Source organism: Narcine bancroftii, chromosome 4, assembly GCF_036971445.1.
Source record: "Narcine bancroftii isolate sNarBan1 chromosome 4, sNarBan1.hap1, whole genome shotgun sequence".
Classification (NCBI taxonomy): Eukaryota; Metazoa; Chordata; class Chondrichthyes; order Torpediniformes; family Narcinidae; genus Narcine; species Narcine bancroftii.
The window spans coordinates 84,929,195-84,945,773 of NC_091472.1; the positions used below are offsets into that span (position 1 = coordinate 84,929,195).

The following is a 16,579-nucleotide window of genomic DNA, read 5'->3' on the forward strand; positions in this document are numbered from 1 at the left end:
CATTTTAAAAGGTGCTTCCAGCATCTTTGCCCCAGTAATCGCACCGGGGTCCCAGGAAGGCTACACAGGTGGTGCAACTTAAAAGGGGCTACTGATTAGCAGATCAGCCACCCCAGTCACTCCACTCAGGCTGAATTGAAGCTCCTGGTAACAGCTCCTTTCACCCCTGCTGACTTTCCCTCAGTCTAAATTTTGCAAATCAGTTTCAAGAGCTATCAGGGCTAAAGATTACACATTACATTTTTAGAGAAATGGTTTATTTCAGACTTACAGAAAAATTGGTCTATTAACCAGAACTCTTGTGTAACCCTGGAACTACCAGAACTTCAAAGAGCAAGGATTTATCCCACATTACATGTTCATTCTTTATCAACATCTCAAAAATTGTTTAGAATCAGAATTCAATGTTCAACATGCTCAATATCACATTACAATTTGTTGGAGCTGTCTTTATGCATATTAGACAAATGGGTTATTGATCTTATTTGAGATCAAAATACAGGTAAACCCCTGGTATCTGGCACCTATAATAAAGGTAAAGGATCCATTATATCACGTGATACTATATTTAGAATGTAACATCATGAAATTCTTTAACTTTTATCTACCATAAGGAAGATGGACAGTCACCACTTTGTCCAGCACCCCTCACAGAAATGAGGCCCCAGCAAAGAACAAATTCGCAACCCTGGTTTACAAGACCAGTGCTTTCACCACTGAGCTATTGGAGGTGGATAAGAGAATTTTCCAGTTTCTTGAGATTACTTCAGGTGGCATGTGAGTGGGGGGGGGGGGGGGTGGGGGGGAAGATTGAGAACCACTGCTCGAGACCCAATTGTTTCTGTATTATTTTGCTTGAGAAAAATTGTCATTAGTCCATTTCCTTTGGAGTTATGAAACCATACACATAACAAGTCAATTAAGTACAATTAAAACAATGGTTTTCAAACTTTTTCTTCCCACTCACATACCCCTTTAAGTAATCCCTTACTAATCACAGAGCACCTATGGTATAGGGATTACTTAAGGGGGTATGTGAGCAGAAAGAAAAGGTTTGAAGACCACTGCCTTAAATGGTGAAAAAAGGCTAATAAATTATTTTACCAAGATCCTGATATCCCCAAATCTGACAATATTCCAGTGTTTCTAACTGTGATTACTTGTAAACATAAAAAGCACTGCACCAGCACCAAATTAACTGTACATTCAAGTAATTTTTTTAACTGTTCGAAATAATAAAATTTGCTTACCTGTGACTCATGGGGTTTCCAACCAATCATGTACAGTATTTGAAAAGTTGCTGGCACTGAACCATCATCATTGCCATATATCTCTTCAAGAGACAATTAGGTTTATTTTAATACAATTGCTGCAAATACTCCAAGTTTCATTTTAGCTAACTGTCAGAAACTGCCACCAATGGATTAAAGCAAAACTACGTGGAAAAATAAAATCACAACACCTGATGTCATCAAGCTAAAAATAAATAACTAGCAAGTTGAGCAGAGTTGGAAATCTCTAATTTCATATCTATCCTGCCCTCTATTTCAACCTCTACTTTATTACTTTTTCATGTTTTCAATGTATTCTGTTGAGTACAGAATTCCATGATTTGGACATAGCCATAAATAAGACAACACTATTTCCACATCAGGTGAGAATGTTAGATGGTGGAAGATCTGAAGGTCATGCTTAAATGCGCCTACTACTGAACTTTGAAATAATGGATGTCATGGGATTGAGAGTTGATGGCAAAGTTTTTGTGGGTAAACACACAATATTTTATTGATGATAAACCACAGCTAAAGAATGTTTGTGGTAGACGGGCAAATGGTTATAGGAATAGAGGAGCTGCCAAACCAGCAGTAGATGATTTGGAGAAAAGTTGTATATTTAAGTTTGAAACTACATAAGTAGGAGAGGCAAACATTCAGCTGCACCTTTTTTAAACTCATCTACTGCACTGTTTGCTCCAAGTGTAGCCTCCTTGACAATGGTGAGTTCAAACTCAAACTTGGAGGATGTTTGATACAGAGCATCTATGCACTGCATGCAATAGCCACCCTGAGATCCTGGTTATATCCCATTTCAACTCCCCACAACAAACTGTCTATTTCTAGATTGAGGTTCAACATAAAGCAGAGGTACAAGACCTTGTATTCTCCCTAGGCAGTTCACAGCCCAATGGCATGACCTTGTATTCTCCCTAGGCAGTTCACAGCCCAATGGCATGACCTTGTATTCTCCCGAGGCAGTTCACAGCCCAATGGCATGACCTTGTATTCTCCCTAGACAGTTCATAGCCCAATGGCTTGATCTTGTATTCTCCCTAGGCAGTTCACTGCCCAACGTCATGAACATTGAATTTTCCAGTTTTAGGCAATTCTCCTCCTCCACCCCTCCAATTCCTTCTGCCTTCTCTTTAATAATCATTGAATTGCCTTTGCACAACTCGTCTTCCTCCATAAAATTCTCCCCGCCCAACCCATCTCTCCCTCCCTCATTCAGGGCCCTTCTCCAACCCATCCCACCCAATCCTCTTTGCATTTTCTGCTTTTTTCCACTTGGGACTTTGAAAAGAATTCCAAGTGTTTCAGCTTTGTTTTTGGAATACAAACACAGGGAACAGGCCAATATTAATAAAAGATACTTAATCGTTTAAGCATAAATTACGAACTACTTGTGGCCTCTTGAGATCAAAATATGTACACACTAAATTGTACCAAGAATCAGATTCATTCCCACCTTTCATTAACTCACCTTTGTAGATTGCTGCAGCTGCTAGCATTGTATCTCTATGCAACATGGGTTTTCTGGACCAGGCACAATTGCTCTCTCCCATACCTTCAAATTTAGAGATGCAAAACTATCAGGAGATTTAAGAACAATCACATTATGTAGCTTAGTTTTGCCCCAAGTGGTTACAAATATTTCTCTTTGCAAATGTTATTGTGATCTCAGAATCAGGTTTATTGTCAGGAACATGGGTCATGAAATTTGTTGTTTTGTGGCAGCAGGACTGTGCAGAACAAGGTGCAAAATTACAATTCTGTAAATGCAAGATTTAATAAACAATTAGTGCAAAATGGAGAAAAGTGAGAGTGTCATTGTCCCTTCAGAAATCTGATGACAGAGGGAAAGAAGCTGTTTTTGTCACGTTGAATGGGTGTCTTTAAGCCCCTTTTCCTCTTTTCTGATAGTGGCAGTGAGTAAAGCATATGGCCTGGGTGGTGAGGTCCTGATGAAAGTCTTGAGGCACCACCTCTTAAAAATGTCCTTAATGGACTAATGCCCATGATGACAACAGCTGAGCTTACAACCCTCTGTAGCCTGTTCCTGTCCTACATATTGGCAGACAGTCAGAATGCTCGCCATGTAGAAATTTGCAAGAGTCTTTGGTGTCATACCAAATCTCCTCCAACTCCTCATGAAATCGAGCTGGTAGTGTGCCTTCTTTATTTCATCGGCATGATGGCTCTTGGATGGGTCTTCGGAGATTTGAAGTTTCTTACTCTCTCCACTGCTGACCCCTTGAGTGTGGGGCTGTGTTCTACTGGTTTCCCCTTCCTGATGCCAACAATCAATTCCTCAGTTTTGCTGACGACAGAAATCTTATATATTTCTGCACCACCTCTGAAACAATTCAAACTATTGGACTTTTTTCTCAAATCTATCAACACAACTTAGGGTCATTTTTGGTTAGCTCATCAATTAAAATATACAATCATTTCAAAATAACATTTTAATCATAAAAGCATTCAAAATAAGCCAAATGCAATAAAAACCAATAGTACACAGCCACATACATAGACCAACCTTGCAGGTCCTCCATTAATTCAAAAATTCCTGGATAGTTGACCTGGATTTCATCAACGTCCTGTGGAAAATTAACAATTTACAGCAGAGTTAAAAATATTTTTGACAAATTTTGAAATCATATATATTCCCCACATTCTCCCCTTCTTAATATTTCATTATTAAAATCCTCATTGTTTTTTGACTGACTTGTAGAGGGCAAGTGATTCAGGGCAAATGTGGGTTTGGAAGACCGAGATAAAGTTAACAAATGTTAACAAAATTCTTCCCTGAAATTTTTTTTTTTTAAAGTTACACTTTTAATTTTTATGAAGACAAGCACTGAGTAGCTATAAATCTTCACCAGGCAAAGAAACCAAAGTTCAAATGTATTCTCGAAGTCCATTCATTACTGTGGGAAAAATTTCTAATTATCAGTAACTGTAAACTACTCAAAAAGATACATATACGAGAGAAAATGTAAACAAAGAATGAAATGTTGACAAACTGACTGTACAAATACAGATAATATTCACTAATAAATAATGTGCAAAATAAGAGACTTTGAGTCCATTAGAAGTCTGATGGACCGGTAGCAACTGTTCATGAACCTGGAGGTATGAGTCTTGTGGCACATATACCTCTTTTCTGATGGCAGCAGGGAGAACAGAGCATGACCAGAGTGGTGTGAATATTTGATGATTGCTGCTGCTCTCTGACAGCAGTGTTCCACATCGATGTTCTTGGTGGTGTACTGGGGTACATCCTCTACCTTTTGTTTCCACTGAGAGGTATTGGTGCCCCCAAACCAAACCGTGATGTAGTCTATCAGCACACTTCCTACTAGGTATCCATCAAAGTTTGCCAAGATTTCTGATGACATACCAAACCTCTGCAAACATTGGTGAAACAGAGGTGCTGACGTGCTTTCTTCACAATGGCATTAGCACGATGGGTCCAAGAAATGTCTCCCGAGATGGTGACTCACAGGAATTTAAATTTGTTCACCCTCTCCACCTTTAATACTACAATGATCACAGGATTGTACATCTCTGGTTTTTCTTTGCTAAAGTTTATCATCAGTTCCTTGGTCTTGATGACATTGAGTGAGAGGTTGCCATAAGTACACCTCAGCCAAGTTTTCAATCTCCCTCCCATATGCTGACTCATCCCTCCTTTTTAAATACAGCCCACTACAGTAGTATCGTCAGCAAATTTGTTCCTGGTCTTGTCGTACCAAGCCACACAGTCATAGGTGTAAAGCAAGTCGAGCAAGGGGCTGAGTACACAACCTTGTGGTGCTCCGGAGCTGATGGAGAGAGTGGAGATGTTCTTGCCAATCTGCACTTTGGGGTCTGGAGGTGAGGTAATCCAGGACCCAATTGCAAAGTGGGGTATTGAGGTCCAGGTGTTGTGTTTGCTGATTAGGTTTGAGGGAATGATGGTGTTGAATGCCAAACTGTATTCAATAGAATGTCCTGATATTTACATCTTTGCTGTCCAGGGTTTTGTGTAGAGCTAGTGAGCTGGCCATAGACCCGTTGGAACGGATCCATGTCGACGCTCAGACAGGTGCTGATATGCTTCAACACCAGCCTCTCAAAACCCTTCATCACTGTGGATGTCAAATACCACTGGTCGTTCAGACAAGTTAGCACACTCTTCTTTGGCATTGGTACAAGTAAAGCTGTTTGAAATGGGTAGAAGGAATATCGCCAAGTGACTCAACTTACCAAAATGCAGTCTCAGGAAAGAATGATAGTTCTTCCTCATCTGAGTGAGGCAGTGAACAAGTGTGCTGGGTCTTATGGTGCAGCAGTTTACATGCTAGTGATAATTGGCAGGGCTTTCCCAAGACAGACTTGATTGATTGCAATCAGCATCAGGAGGGATTATAAACTCCAGTGAAAAATCACTGATGCGAACTCTCAGGGTAGATAGAAGAGTCTGCAATTAATTGATATTTGCTCTAAAGCAGCAGAGTAGGAAGTCAACATCACCCCAATGTTCATGCACCAGCCAGTTTCAACTAAAAAGCACAACTGCACCCTCTCTTTGCCAGAATCTGAGATCCAATCCTGTCTGTGAATGGTGAAACCCTCCGGTCGGATCGCCGTGTCTGGTGCGTTCTGTTAGCCACATCTCGGTTAAGTAAACAACTGAGATTTGTTTCATTCGTCTCTGATCAAGCAGCCTTGCTTGAGGTTATCAATATTATTTTCCAATGTCTGAACATTCACTAGTAGCATGGACAGTAGGGGAGGTCTCAGTCCCCTGAGCTTCCGTCTGCTTTGGATCCCAGCCCTTGAACCATGTTTTCAGCTTTGACCTTGGTGATGGCTTTGTTCTTAAAGAGCTCTGCAGTCCAGCCACCCATTCCTGACTCAGCCATTGTTTGTGTGATCTGAAGATCATCAAAGAGGTTCAGTAGTTTGTCATTGGGAAGAAAACTGCATGCTGTCTATTCCAGGGAAAGCAGGTTGGCAGGTTTGAAGGATAAATACTTTTAAAATCTCCACTATTTCTGCTGCCCACCATATTTTTTTTAAAATCACATTGGTTGGTATTTTCCATGGAGATATGGCATTAACATTGGTCAATTGTCAAATTACACAACCAGAAACCAAGAATAATTACCCAAACAGGAATGCTATTGCGTATGGAGGAGGCATGGTCACGTGGCCTCCCTGACTGAAACTCATTTGGAAGTAGCATCACCTATCAGTACTGTATGTGGTGTGCTTTTTATTTCACTCAAAGTTACAAGTTGTAAACAAATAGACAAAGTTATGGTTTGCAGGTGGAGTGTCAGTTAAGATTAGGCACACCTTGCCATTGGTTGGTTCAAATCACTTAGTGTCCTTACTGGCTAGAGCCCTGTATCTAGCACCAGCGCAGAGGACATTTGCTCTCTCTGCCTTATGGTGATAACTCCGGACACCGCTTCATGCCAGGTTGCTGCTGTAGATGTTGCTTGGAAGGGTCGTGGGTAAAGTGCACACTGCACTGAAGTTGAGCCTTGGTATTGCTAGAGATCGTTACTGGCAGTAGAGCTGCTGCTTTCAACTAATCAGGGGTCCTAGAGCATGCATTTACCACTGCAGGTACAGTGGTATCAGATCCATCTCTCAACTAACCGGGGTACAAGAGCATGTTTATACCCCTGTGGGTGCAGTGGAAACAGAGCCACCTCCTCTTATTCAGTGGTCTGAAGAGGGAAAGGTGTGTATAGCTTCTGCTTATAGTGTGCAAATGTCTGCATCACCTGTGTGAATTAATAGCTTACTGTTTAACGTTCTCCCCTGTTTGTTTCCCATTACGATAGTTTCCCACACTCCCTTATAAGTTGTGCACGTATGTTCCTACACTCTTTTATCAATTGTTGTGTTAATAAAGTTATGTTTGACTACAAACCCTTGTGTCCAGACTCATCTCTCTTTGAACTCACCGAACCTGACACTTTTTCAACCAAACAGATGTGAAATGAGATAGACAACTCAAAGGAAATTAAGTGCTTCTAGTGCAACAATGAACTTCTTTGAAAATACAAGTTCTCAAAGCTATTCAACTTAACGTAATCTACAAAACAAGAAGTGCATTAATTTATCTTACCACAGTGAGCATGTTAAATCCTGCTTGTTCCAAAAGATTACCAATGTCTGTCACAGCAGCAAATGGTGATATATGAGGTGCAAATCCACCTTCACGTTCCAATTCTGCTAGTTGTAGGGAACAACGAAGTTCATACAAGGTCTCCCCTCCCATCATGGCACCAATAAATACTCCGTCTGGTTTCAAGGAAAAATGAATCTCCAGAGAAAAAAGGATAATCATTAGTAGAATAGAGACTGCACCTTCTCAATTAACAATCTGCAGCTGTATTTGTTTGTGCACATCACAACCTAGTTCTGCTCAAAATAACTGTGCTCCTATATATTCAGAAACAAGAACATCTCAAATATTTAAAATATTCTAATTATTAGCATTATACATCTAATCTTTTTGCCCAGGATTATTTTGCCAGTAACAATGGCTGTTAATTAAAAAAGGCTAATCTTTCCAAAATGATTATTTTTTTGCAAGTTAATCAAAAAAGCACTTATTTATGCATAAACCTTTTTGGAGTCAGCCAATTTAATGATCTGAATAACTTAATCCTAACTTTTCACTTGTGATGCCGTTGATGATGAAATGTCTTTGTAGAGAAAAAAAAACTACTTGTGTGAACAACATCTTTCCAATTCCCTCTGTCCAAATACAATTTTCCAGAGAAATGTGCTCCAAGAGTCATGGAAATGCACTTTCATCCATACCAACCAAGGTGTCTTCATGAGATTGTCCAACATATCCCTCTAAACCTTTATTATCCAATCCATGAATCCCTCAAAAAGTTGGAATTCTACCTGCTTCTACCATTTTCTCAGGCAGCTTGCCCCTCTGGCTAATCTATCAGATTGAATTTTCCACAATCTTCAGCTCTTCTAATCTTGTTCCCATATTTCCCCAGCCACCTTCATCCCTTCACTGACCTACCATATAAACGTATGTAATAGTCACAATACCATATAAAGGTTGACCCCCCCCCCTCTATTTTGGGCCCTGCCCATCTGAGCACCCGACACCCTGACTGTAGACTCTCACTAGGCCCCAGTGTCCTACCCATCAGAGCTCCCAATGGCCCAAATGCAGACTTACCACCCGGTCCCAGCCACCAGTCCACCCAACTGAGCACCTGACGCCTCAAACGATGCAGGTACTTATTGTAGTCAAAAGTAGTATGCATGCAATTTTACTAAATTTTACTCAAAAAATTGGTCCACAAAATTCAACTATTACACACATATATAAGGTATATCCCCTCCAAAAATTTAATTCTATGATTTTCATGCTCCTATGTATTCCTCTTCATGTCCACATCCCCAATCTTCCCTCATAAATCGATATCTGCTTCATATTCCACAAAACCTTACACCAAAAGATCAATTTTTAAAGATTAATGTAATATAAATGTGATACCGTGATGCTGATTTTACAGAAGTGTAACAGCTTTGTTGGAAAATGTGGCTGTATATTTTCATAAGTCCATCTGAACAAAATTAAGCAACTGACACACTGGATGTGCAGAGCACTTGCTATTTTTGCTTGGAATTGTTGAAAAGGCATTTTCACCTGTTTGAAAGCTCCTGGGAGGTCATTCACCCAATGCAAACTAAAAATGAAAGACAAGATTTTAAATAACATTACTTTTGGGCATTTCAACTGACTAAACATGCATTTTACATTTTTTACAGGAATTAAAGTGAAGTTAAAATACAGTAAAACCACCCCCCCCCCAGTATCCAACACCAGCAGGGAATGGTAGATGCTAAATCTGCAAATATTTGGGTTATTTGTAGGCACTTTCAGGTGGCCAATTGCCCCGCTTGTAAAGCCTCATATTTTGGCTGGGCTGTCAGCATGGGGACTGCAGGGCTAGAGCAGTAGGCAGGAGAGAAGGGGGTTGGCTGAAAGAATGCCAGTACCCGACTCAAGCACTGTACTCACCCACCTGCCGCTCCAGCCCTCGTACTCACCCGCTGGCCGCTCCAGCCCTCGTACTCACCCGCCGGCCGCTCCAACCCCTGTACTCACCCACCGGCCGCCCCAACCCCCTTCTCCCCCGCCGGCCGCCCTAGCCCCCTTCTCCCCCGCCGGCCACCCCAGCCCCCTTCTCCCCCGCCGGCCGCCCCAGCCCCCTTCTCCCCCGCCGGCCGCCCCAGCTCCCTTCTCCCCCGCCGGCCGCCCCAGCCCACTTCTCCCCCGCCGGCCGCCCCATCCCACTTCTCCCCCGCCGGCCGCCCCAGCCCACTTCTCCCCCGCCGGCCGCCCCAGTCCCCTTCTCCCTTACCGGGGGGCAGAGCGATCAGTGTGGGGACATTCCACGTGGGATGTCCCGCACTGATAGCCCGCGCTGGCTGTCCCAGCTGACAGCCAGCCATCCTAACTTGACAGGAGCCGGAGTGCGCTCAGATGCGCATCCCGGTGCAGCTGCCCCTTCAGGTGGCCAGCGCTGCGCTTTTAGCACTGCCACCTGAATGGCAAGTCAAAGGACCACTTCTTCTTCTTCAGGCACATTCTCAGCGGAGAATCCACCTGAAGAAGCCTTGTGACTCACTCTTACAATGCCCAACTCATACTCCAACATTAAGAATAAACAGTTTAAAGGACAACATATTATTCTTAAACTGAACAAACTTCCTTTATAAACCTTAATATAATTCTAATTTATTTTCAGTCAGTCTTAGAAAATATTTAACCACAGAACCACCGAAAAAACAAATGTTATAGTTACAGTAATTAACCCCCCCCCCAAAGTTTATAGATAAAGCCTTACTAATAATCTTCATTAGTATACTAATATAATAAGACTCTAAGCAGACAGCCAATGGCAAGCAGCATCAATCAGCTCCTCATCCTGGACGAAGCCATTTTATTCAAACACAACTTTATTCAAACAGCTGAAACGAGTATTCAGCCGGTTGGCTGAATATTTGCCCACATCTCCACAAAAGGTTTGTGTTGCTTCAGAATACATTTGCTTTTTTACAATTTTAAACTTTTATTTATTTTAATTTTTAAAATGTATTTATTTCCACTTTCTTTTTGCTGGTTACTTGAAATTCGGAACAACAGATTTTAATGTCTTGTGTAAAATTTAAACAAAATCAGGTTCCAGTCTCAGTCAACGTTTTATTTACATACATCATGTAGACTATCTTCCATAAGTTTTATTAATTTAAAAGAGGATTTATTTAATCACATACCTTAAACTGCTAAGAACAAGGTCAAACATATTTTCTTGGAAGGGGAGGAACTCTTCATCTGCTATGACATGATAGGTGGGAATCTCAGTCTCAATTGGGCACTTCTGTAAAAGAATATTTAAAAAAAAAGATACTCAAGAAGTATAGCTGTGAAATAAATACATCAAAAACCAAGTAGAACTCTGTATTTCTTCTCCTTCCCAACCTTATTCTATTCTTTTTTTCCCCCCATGACTTGATTAGCTCTAAAGCAAGTCCAAAAGGGTGCACAATATTCACGTACCATTCAATTTATTCACTATTCCTCTGGGGGAAAAGAAACACCCATCTATTTGGGGCTCCAGATAAATTTACCCAATGGAATAATTATATGGGAGACAGAGGGTATAAAAGAAATAAAATTGTCTGTATAATTCCTATCCTAAGGCAGAAAAAATTTATACCCTCATGCCAATACATTTATAGGCAGTCTGGGTTTGACCTCCATATGAAAAATAATTTGCTGCCACGTTACATAGCTATGTTCTTTAGAACAAAAGCTGATTTCACCAGTACAGGTCCCTAACCTTTTATTTGGGATCATTGGGACCAGACACCGACTGTTGTTTGGAATCTTCCAGATTTCAGAATCATTTTGATTTTGGTCCCCTTAAGCCTGCCCAAAATCACGGTGCTGTCTCTTTCCCCTCCCCCCACCCACACCACCTGCCCATTCAAGCTATGCTGCCACCTCTCTCCCCCCTCGACTCCTCTACCTGAGTTGCCTCTCCCCCCCTACCTCACCCACCTGAGTCGTGCTGCCATCTCTCCTCCCCCTCACCCACCCAAGTCATGCTGCCGTCTCCCCCTAACCTGCCCAAGTCGTGCTGCCGTCTACCCCTAACCTGCCCAATTCATCCTGCTGTCTCCCCTAACCTGCCCAAGTATTGCTGCCATCTCCCCCTCGCCCGCTCAAGTCGTGCTGCCATCTCCCCCTCACCCCCCCAAGTTGCTGCAGTCTCTCCCCTCCTCTTCCGTGCGAGTCATTTTGCCATCTCTCCCCCCTAAATGCTGTGCCAGCGCCAGGTGAACGGCCCCCTTCTCAGTTCCCCTGGAATGGGTACAGCAGTTTCAACTGAGTGGGCAGTGACAATGGCCAGTGACCCTGCAATGAGCTGTCACTGGCCCAACTGCAAGTGCTGCAATGGCGGACAGGCATCAGTAAACGGCGATTTGGAAGCACTTATAAAGTAGGAGAACAACACAGGATATCCCAATGTGAATTGAGTGAAGGTCATGCTCAATGGGTAAGAGTACTTAGTGATACCACTGATTAGCAATGTGGAACGCAACAGGATACGCGAAGGTTGAATGAGGGTTATGTCGGGTCGTGCTTGGTGCCAAACTCCACCTTTGATGAGCAGATGTCATCTACCAGTTGTCAGTTTTTGGAGGCTGACGGTTTTTGGAATCCTGGATAAAAGGTTAGGCATCTGTATAAATGTTGAAAATCATTCTTTTGTAAGCACAATTCACAATTAAAATTTGTCAGGTTCAGATTATTGCATGTAGCTTCATTCACTTGTTCTGACCAATGAGATTGCACAACACAATTTATAAATTTGTTGTTGACACCAACTGTCATCCAAATAATGGGTAATTACAAGACAAAATACAGGATGGATAGTAGAAAATCTGGTTCAAGAACAATCTTTTTTGTTTAATATTTTATTTAAAATGTTTGTCCATACTGGAGTCAATTACAAAATTGAAAAGATACAAATAGAAAAATTATAAATCCATTATACACCATGATAGTTAAATCCCCACTCCCCTCACCCCCACCCACCATAGAAACACCAAAAGAAAAAAAGACATGAACGGAAAAGAGGAAAAGGAAGAAAAGGGAGGCAAACCAGAAAGGATTGCCAAGAAAGTGCCACTCACCACACAGATCTCCAATTTTTATATTCTATTTAATTCTTTGGAAAAGGTTAACACAAGTCCTGAGGCTTTGAAAATTGTCTCCAAATTTATACCTGAAATTTGTAAATATGGGTGGCAAATTTGTAGAAATATATATTTATTTCTTAAATTATAAGTAATCTTTTCAAAGGAACACAACCATGAATCTTGGCATTCCATCATGTTCGAGAACAATCTTGCTCTCAAAGTCAGCAAAATCAAAGAGCTTCAAAGTATAAGGTTTCTTTACTTTCATGCAGATAAATAACATTTGTTAACTTTTGTTTTCCATCAAGGAAAAGGCACCCAAACAGGTGGCACTAGCCTAGTGCTCCCTCAAATAAGAGAATGAGGAGCAAAAGAGAGTCCCTTCAGAGAAACTGAGTACTATGAATTTGCTTCTGACGCTCTTGAACCTCTGTAACCGCATGTCTCCTGTCTGTTCTAGCATGAACACAAACTCCGACTTTCGAACGTCCAAAACAATCAAGAAGCTGTTAACAATTGAGGTCCTTCAGGACCACAGCTCGCCATGAGCACCCTAACGAATCCCAAACCCAGTACTTGGTTTTCACGAGCTAGTCTCCAGCAGCCCGTAGCCTCGTGCGTTTGATACCTGTATGGGGCTATCACCAAAACAACTGGGTAGTAGAATTCCAGAGAAGTGCTATGCTCTCCTGGGTCTGCACCAGTGACAATCCTTTAGGAAGGGGAGCCTGACAGACCATGCAACTGTCTTCAATGAAAGAAGGGCAGTGCCCAATCCAATAACTGATCTTTTTAGGGTTATTGAAGCAAACATAGGGAGTTTTTCAGTACCTGCCTTCTCTACATTGTTGGCTAGAAGAGCCATCTTATTCAAATGGAAAGACTTTAGACTTCCAACAGTGTTTCAATGGTTCTCTCATATTATGTCCTGTTTAAATTTTGAAAAAAAAAAATCAGAATGGCCAGGAACGCAGAAAGTGGCAAACTATGGCAGGCAACTACCTTCCATCGACTGATGAAATCTATGTGAGATGCTTCTCAATAAAAGACCCTCATCAACCTAATCACGATCTCTTCTCACTTCAGGCAGAAGGCTCAGAAGCCTTCCCTGTCTTAACATTATTATGTTAATTTAATGCAGATTGTAGTTGGTTTATCTGTGTGGCTGCCAGCAAACAAGAATTCTGGTGCATTTGTACATTATACTTGTGTATGATAAACTCTTATCATATCTCAATCATTGCTTAATAAATTTTTAAGTTATAATGGACAAATCTTGGGGTGGGGGGAGGTTTCAAGTTCATAATCTCATCGCAAGAGGATAAAACCACAGCATTTAACTCTAAATATTTGTGTTTTAACATTTTGTTACCACAAATTACTGGTCTTTTTTTTTCTAACAATGATTGAGGACATTGTTGAATTGTCGCATGGAGAGTGAATACAAAAAAAAATTCAGCATTACCAAAACTTGCTCTGCGCTATCCATTTGAAAGAGTTTTCCAACAGTATCCTGAAACAACAGAAATATAGGATAAACTTGTGAATAACTACCTTTCAAACTTTTCCGAGGACGTATTCATTGAAATAGCTTACAGGGCATTTAAAAAAAAAGATTTTAAAACGTTCCGGTTTTTTGTGCATCTTTTTTCATGACATAGTGGATAATGGTGAAAAATTCTGAACAGCAAGCGACCAACATGATAATATCATAGTTGTCTTGCAGCTTTGAAATAATACTCAAGTGTTTTTCCACTTCATGTCATAACTCTGGGAGTACTGTTACCACCAGTACAACAGAAATCTGTGCAGTGCATTAATGTGTCAAGATGCAAAAATGAACAGAACAGTGCTTGAAGGGGCTGCAATGCATCATTGGATTTATACGTACCCCAATATGTACTGTCAATATGATGATGGAAATGTTTATTATGCTTTACTACCATTACAATTTAAAATACATCCAAACCATTACTGAAGTTGTCAATTTATTATTGAATAGTTATGTTGTGGATCGTGCCCAAGAACAAATGGTTGAAATTTCCATTTTAACATCATTGCTTTTTGAAACACCGAGTCTTTAATTTAAAACTACATTTCAGTTGAGCATGAAAAGATGTTAACCCCCTTTCATTTAAAAAAAACATTAATTATAATATCTGTACAATTACCTTGGTTAGATTTCCTGCTATATAGCCTTTTCCACATCCAATATCCAGTGCAACAGGGAATGTCCTAAAGAAAAGAAAAGCTGAAATCATATGCTGATAAAATTTCATGCATTTTTGAATAATATTGCTTCAACATTGCAGGATTTTTTTTTTCAAAAAAGAACTGCAAATGGAACATTTGGCACAAAAAAAAGTATAGCAGGGCAGACTTAAACTTACCTCACAATATCCAAAACACGATCTGCAACTCTGCTTCCAACCTGTACAATTGCAAAATTGTGGTCTAGATCATTTGGAAAGATTGAATAATTGTCAGATCAGATGTTATTTATTGTCATGTAATAAAACAGAAATGTAATTATTACACAAAATTGCCTTTAGACTACCATAAGGCAGACATAGATTTGTCATTAGCATTTGCATTGCCCGGTGCCCCTGACAGACAGAGAAAGAGAAGCAAATGAAATTCCCTTCAGAGTCACCCCATAGTGTCAGAATATCTTAAAATGTAAAAATATGATTTATTTTACAATGCATCAGCCAAAATCTCATTCAATGGCAGAACAAGCTCAAATAACCAAGTAGCCTTTTCTTGCTCTGTGGGATTAATTGAATAAAATGCACAAACAGCATAGAGTCTCCAAGATATGTGATATGAAATGAGGAAGACATTTATTTATAATTTATTCTCTCTAAAATTAATGGGCTGTTCCTTGAGTGGCTTCAGACACAACTGGACAAGACATTTTCACAAAGTGTCAGATGTTCTTTGACAATAATTACCAACAATAAAAGACCACAGCCTTCCCATCACTGATTATCAACACGTGCGCACCCCAAGGATGCATGCTTATCCCACTGCTCTATGATTATGCAGCCAGGCACAATTCCAAAGTTATCTACAAATTTGCAGATAACAACACAGTTGTTGGCAGATCACAAACGGCAATGAAGAAGCATACAAGAGGGAGATAGATCAGTTCATTGAGTGGTGTCACTCCAACAACCTCGCACTTAACGTTAGCAAAACCGAGCAGAGGAAGTCAGGGGAACATGACCCAGTCCTCATCGAGGGCAGAGTAGTGGAGAGGATCAAAACCTTCAAATTCCTGGGTGTCGACATCCTGGAGGCATCATGTCAAAGCAATAATGAAGAAGGCATGCGAGCAGCTATATTTCTGTGGAGTTTGAGGAGATTTGGTATGTCACCAAAGACTCTTGCAAATTTCATGGAGAGCATGCTGGCTGGTTGCATCACTGTCTGGTATGCAGGCGCCAACTCTCAGAACAATAAAAAACTCCAGAGGGTTGTTAATATCCCATACAATGTCACAGGCACCAGACTTCACTCCACCGAGGACATCTACAAGAGGCAGTGTCTTCAAAAAAGTAGACTCTATCCTCAAAGACCCCCACCATCCAGGCCATGCCCTCTTCACTCTGCTACCATTGGGAAGACAAGCACTCAGCAGCACAAGGACAGCTTCTTTCCTGCTGCCATCAGATTCCTGACTAATGAATGAACGAGAGACATTGCCTAACTTTTCATGCATTATTTAAAAAAAATTATTGTTGTAATAACGGAGTCCCGAAGCTTCCCAAAGGAATACGACTCACCCTGGAGAGAGAGAAACAGGATGGTCCCGATAAAGTTGGATCTCAAGGGGAAGGGGGGTGGGGGAGGGGGAGAAAGAGGACACAACTGAAGCAGTGAGTGTGCTGTTGGGTGTGGGAGACGCGATGGTCTGAGGTCATGGGGGCCTAGCTGAGGAGGAGCTGATGGCGACGAGGGCAATGATGGGAGTGCTGTCAGGAGCAGGAAATTTGGGGACCTGAGGTCGGGGAATCAAGTCAAGGTGGAATCGGCAGTGATGCTGG

At 41.1% G+C, this 16,579-nt stretch overlaps 1 protein-coding gene across 2 annotated transcripts in view; it reads right to left on the reverse strand.

Moving 5' to 3' along the window:
* The window catches only part of ndufaf5 (NADH:ubiquinone oxidoreductase complex assembly factor 5), a 31,199-nt gene that overhangs the window by 5,674 nt on the left and 8,946 nt on the right, over positions 1 to 16,579 (reverse strand). The window contains exons 2-10 of one of the 2 annotated variants that reach the window (XM_069931827.1): positions 14,921 to 14,961; positions 14,702 to 14,765; positions 13,996 to 14,043; positions 10,599 to 10,702; positions 8,965 to 9,004; positions 7,408 to 7,605; positions 3,817 to 3,877; positions 2,761 to 2,844; positions 1,251 to 1,333 (exon numbers count right to left, since the gene is read on the reverse strand). In XM_069931827.1, the coding sequence (XP_069787928.1) occupies positions 1,251 to 1,333; positions 2,761 to 2,844; positions 3,817 to 3,877; positions 7,408 to 7,605; positions 8,965 to 9,004; positions 10,599 to 10,702; positions 13,996 to 14,043; positions 14,702 to 14,765; positions 14,921 to 14,961 (723 nt within the window). Of the gene's footprint in view, positions 1 to 1,250; positions 1,334 to 2,760; positions 2,845 to 3,806; positions 3,878 to 7,407; positions 7,606 to 8,964; positions 9,005 to 10,598; positions 10,703 to 13,995; positions 14,044 to 14,701; positions 14,766 to 14,920; positions 14,962 to 16,579 lie in introns of those variants that run through there. The other variant, XM_069931828.1, reaches the window with a different exon arrangement.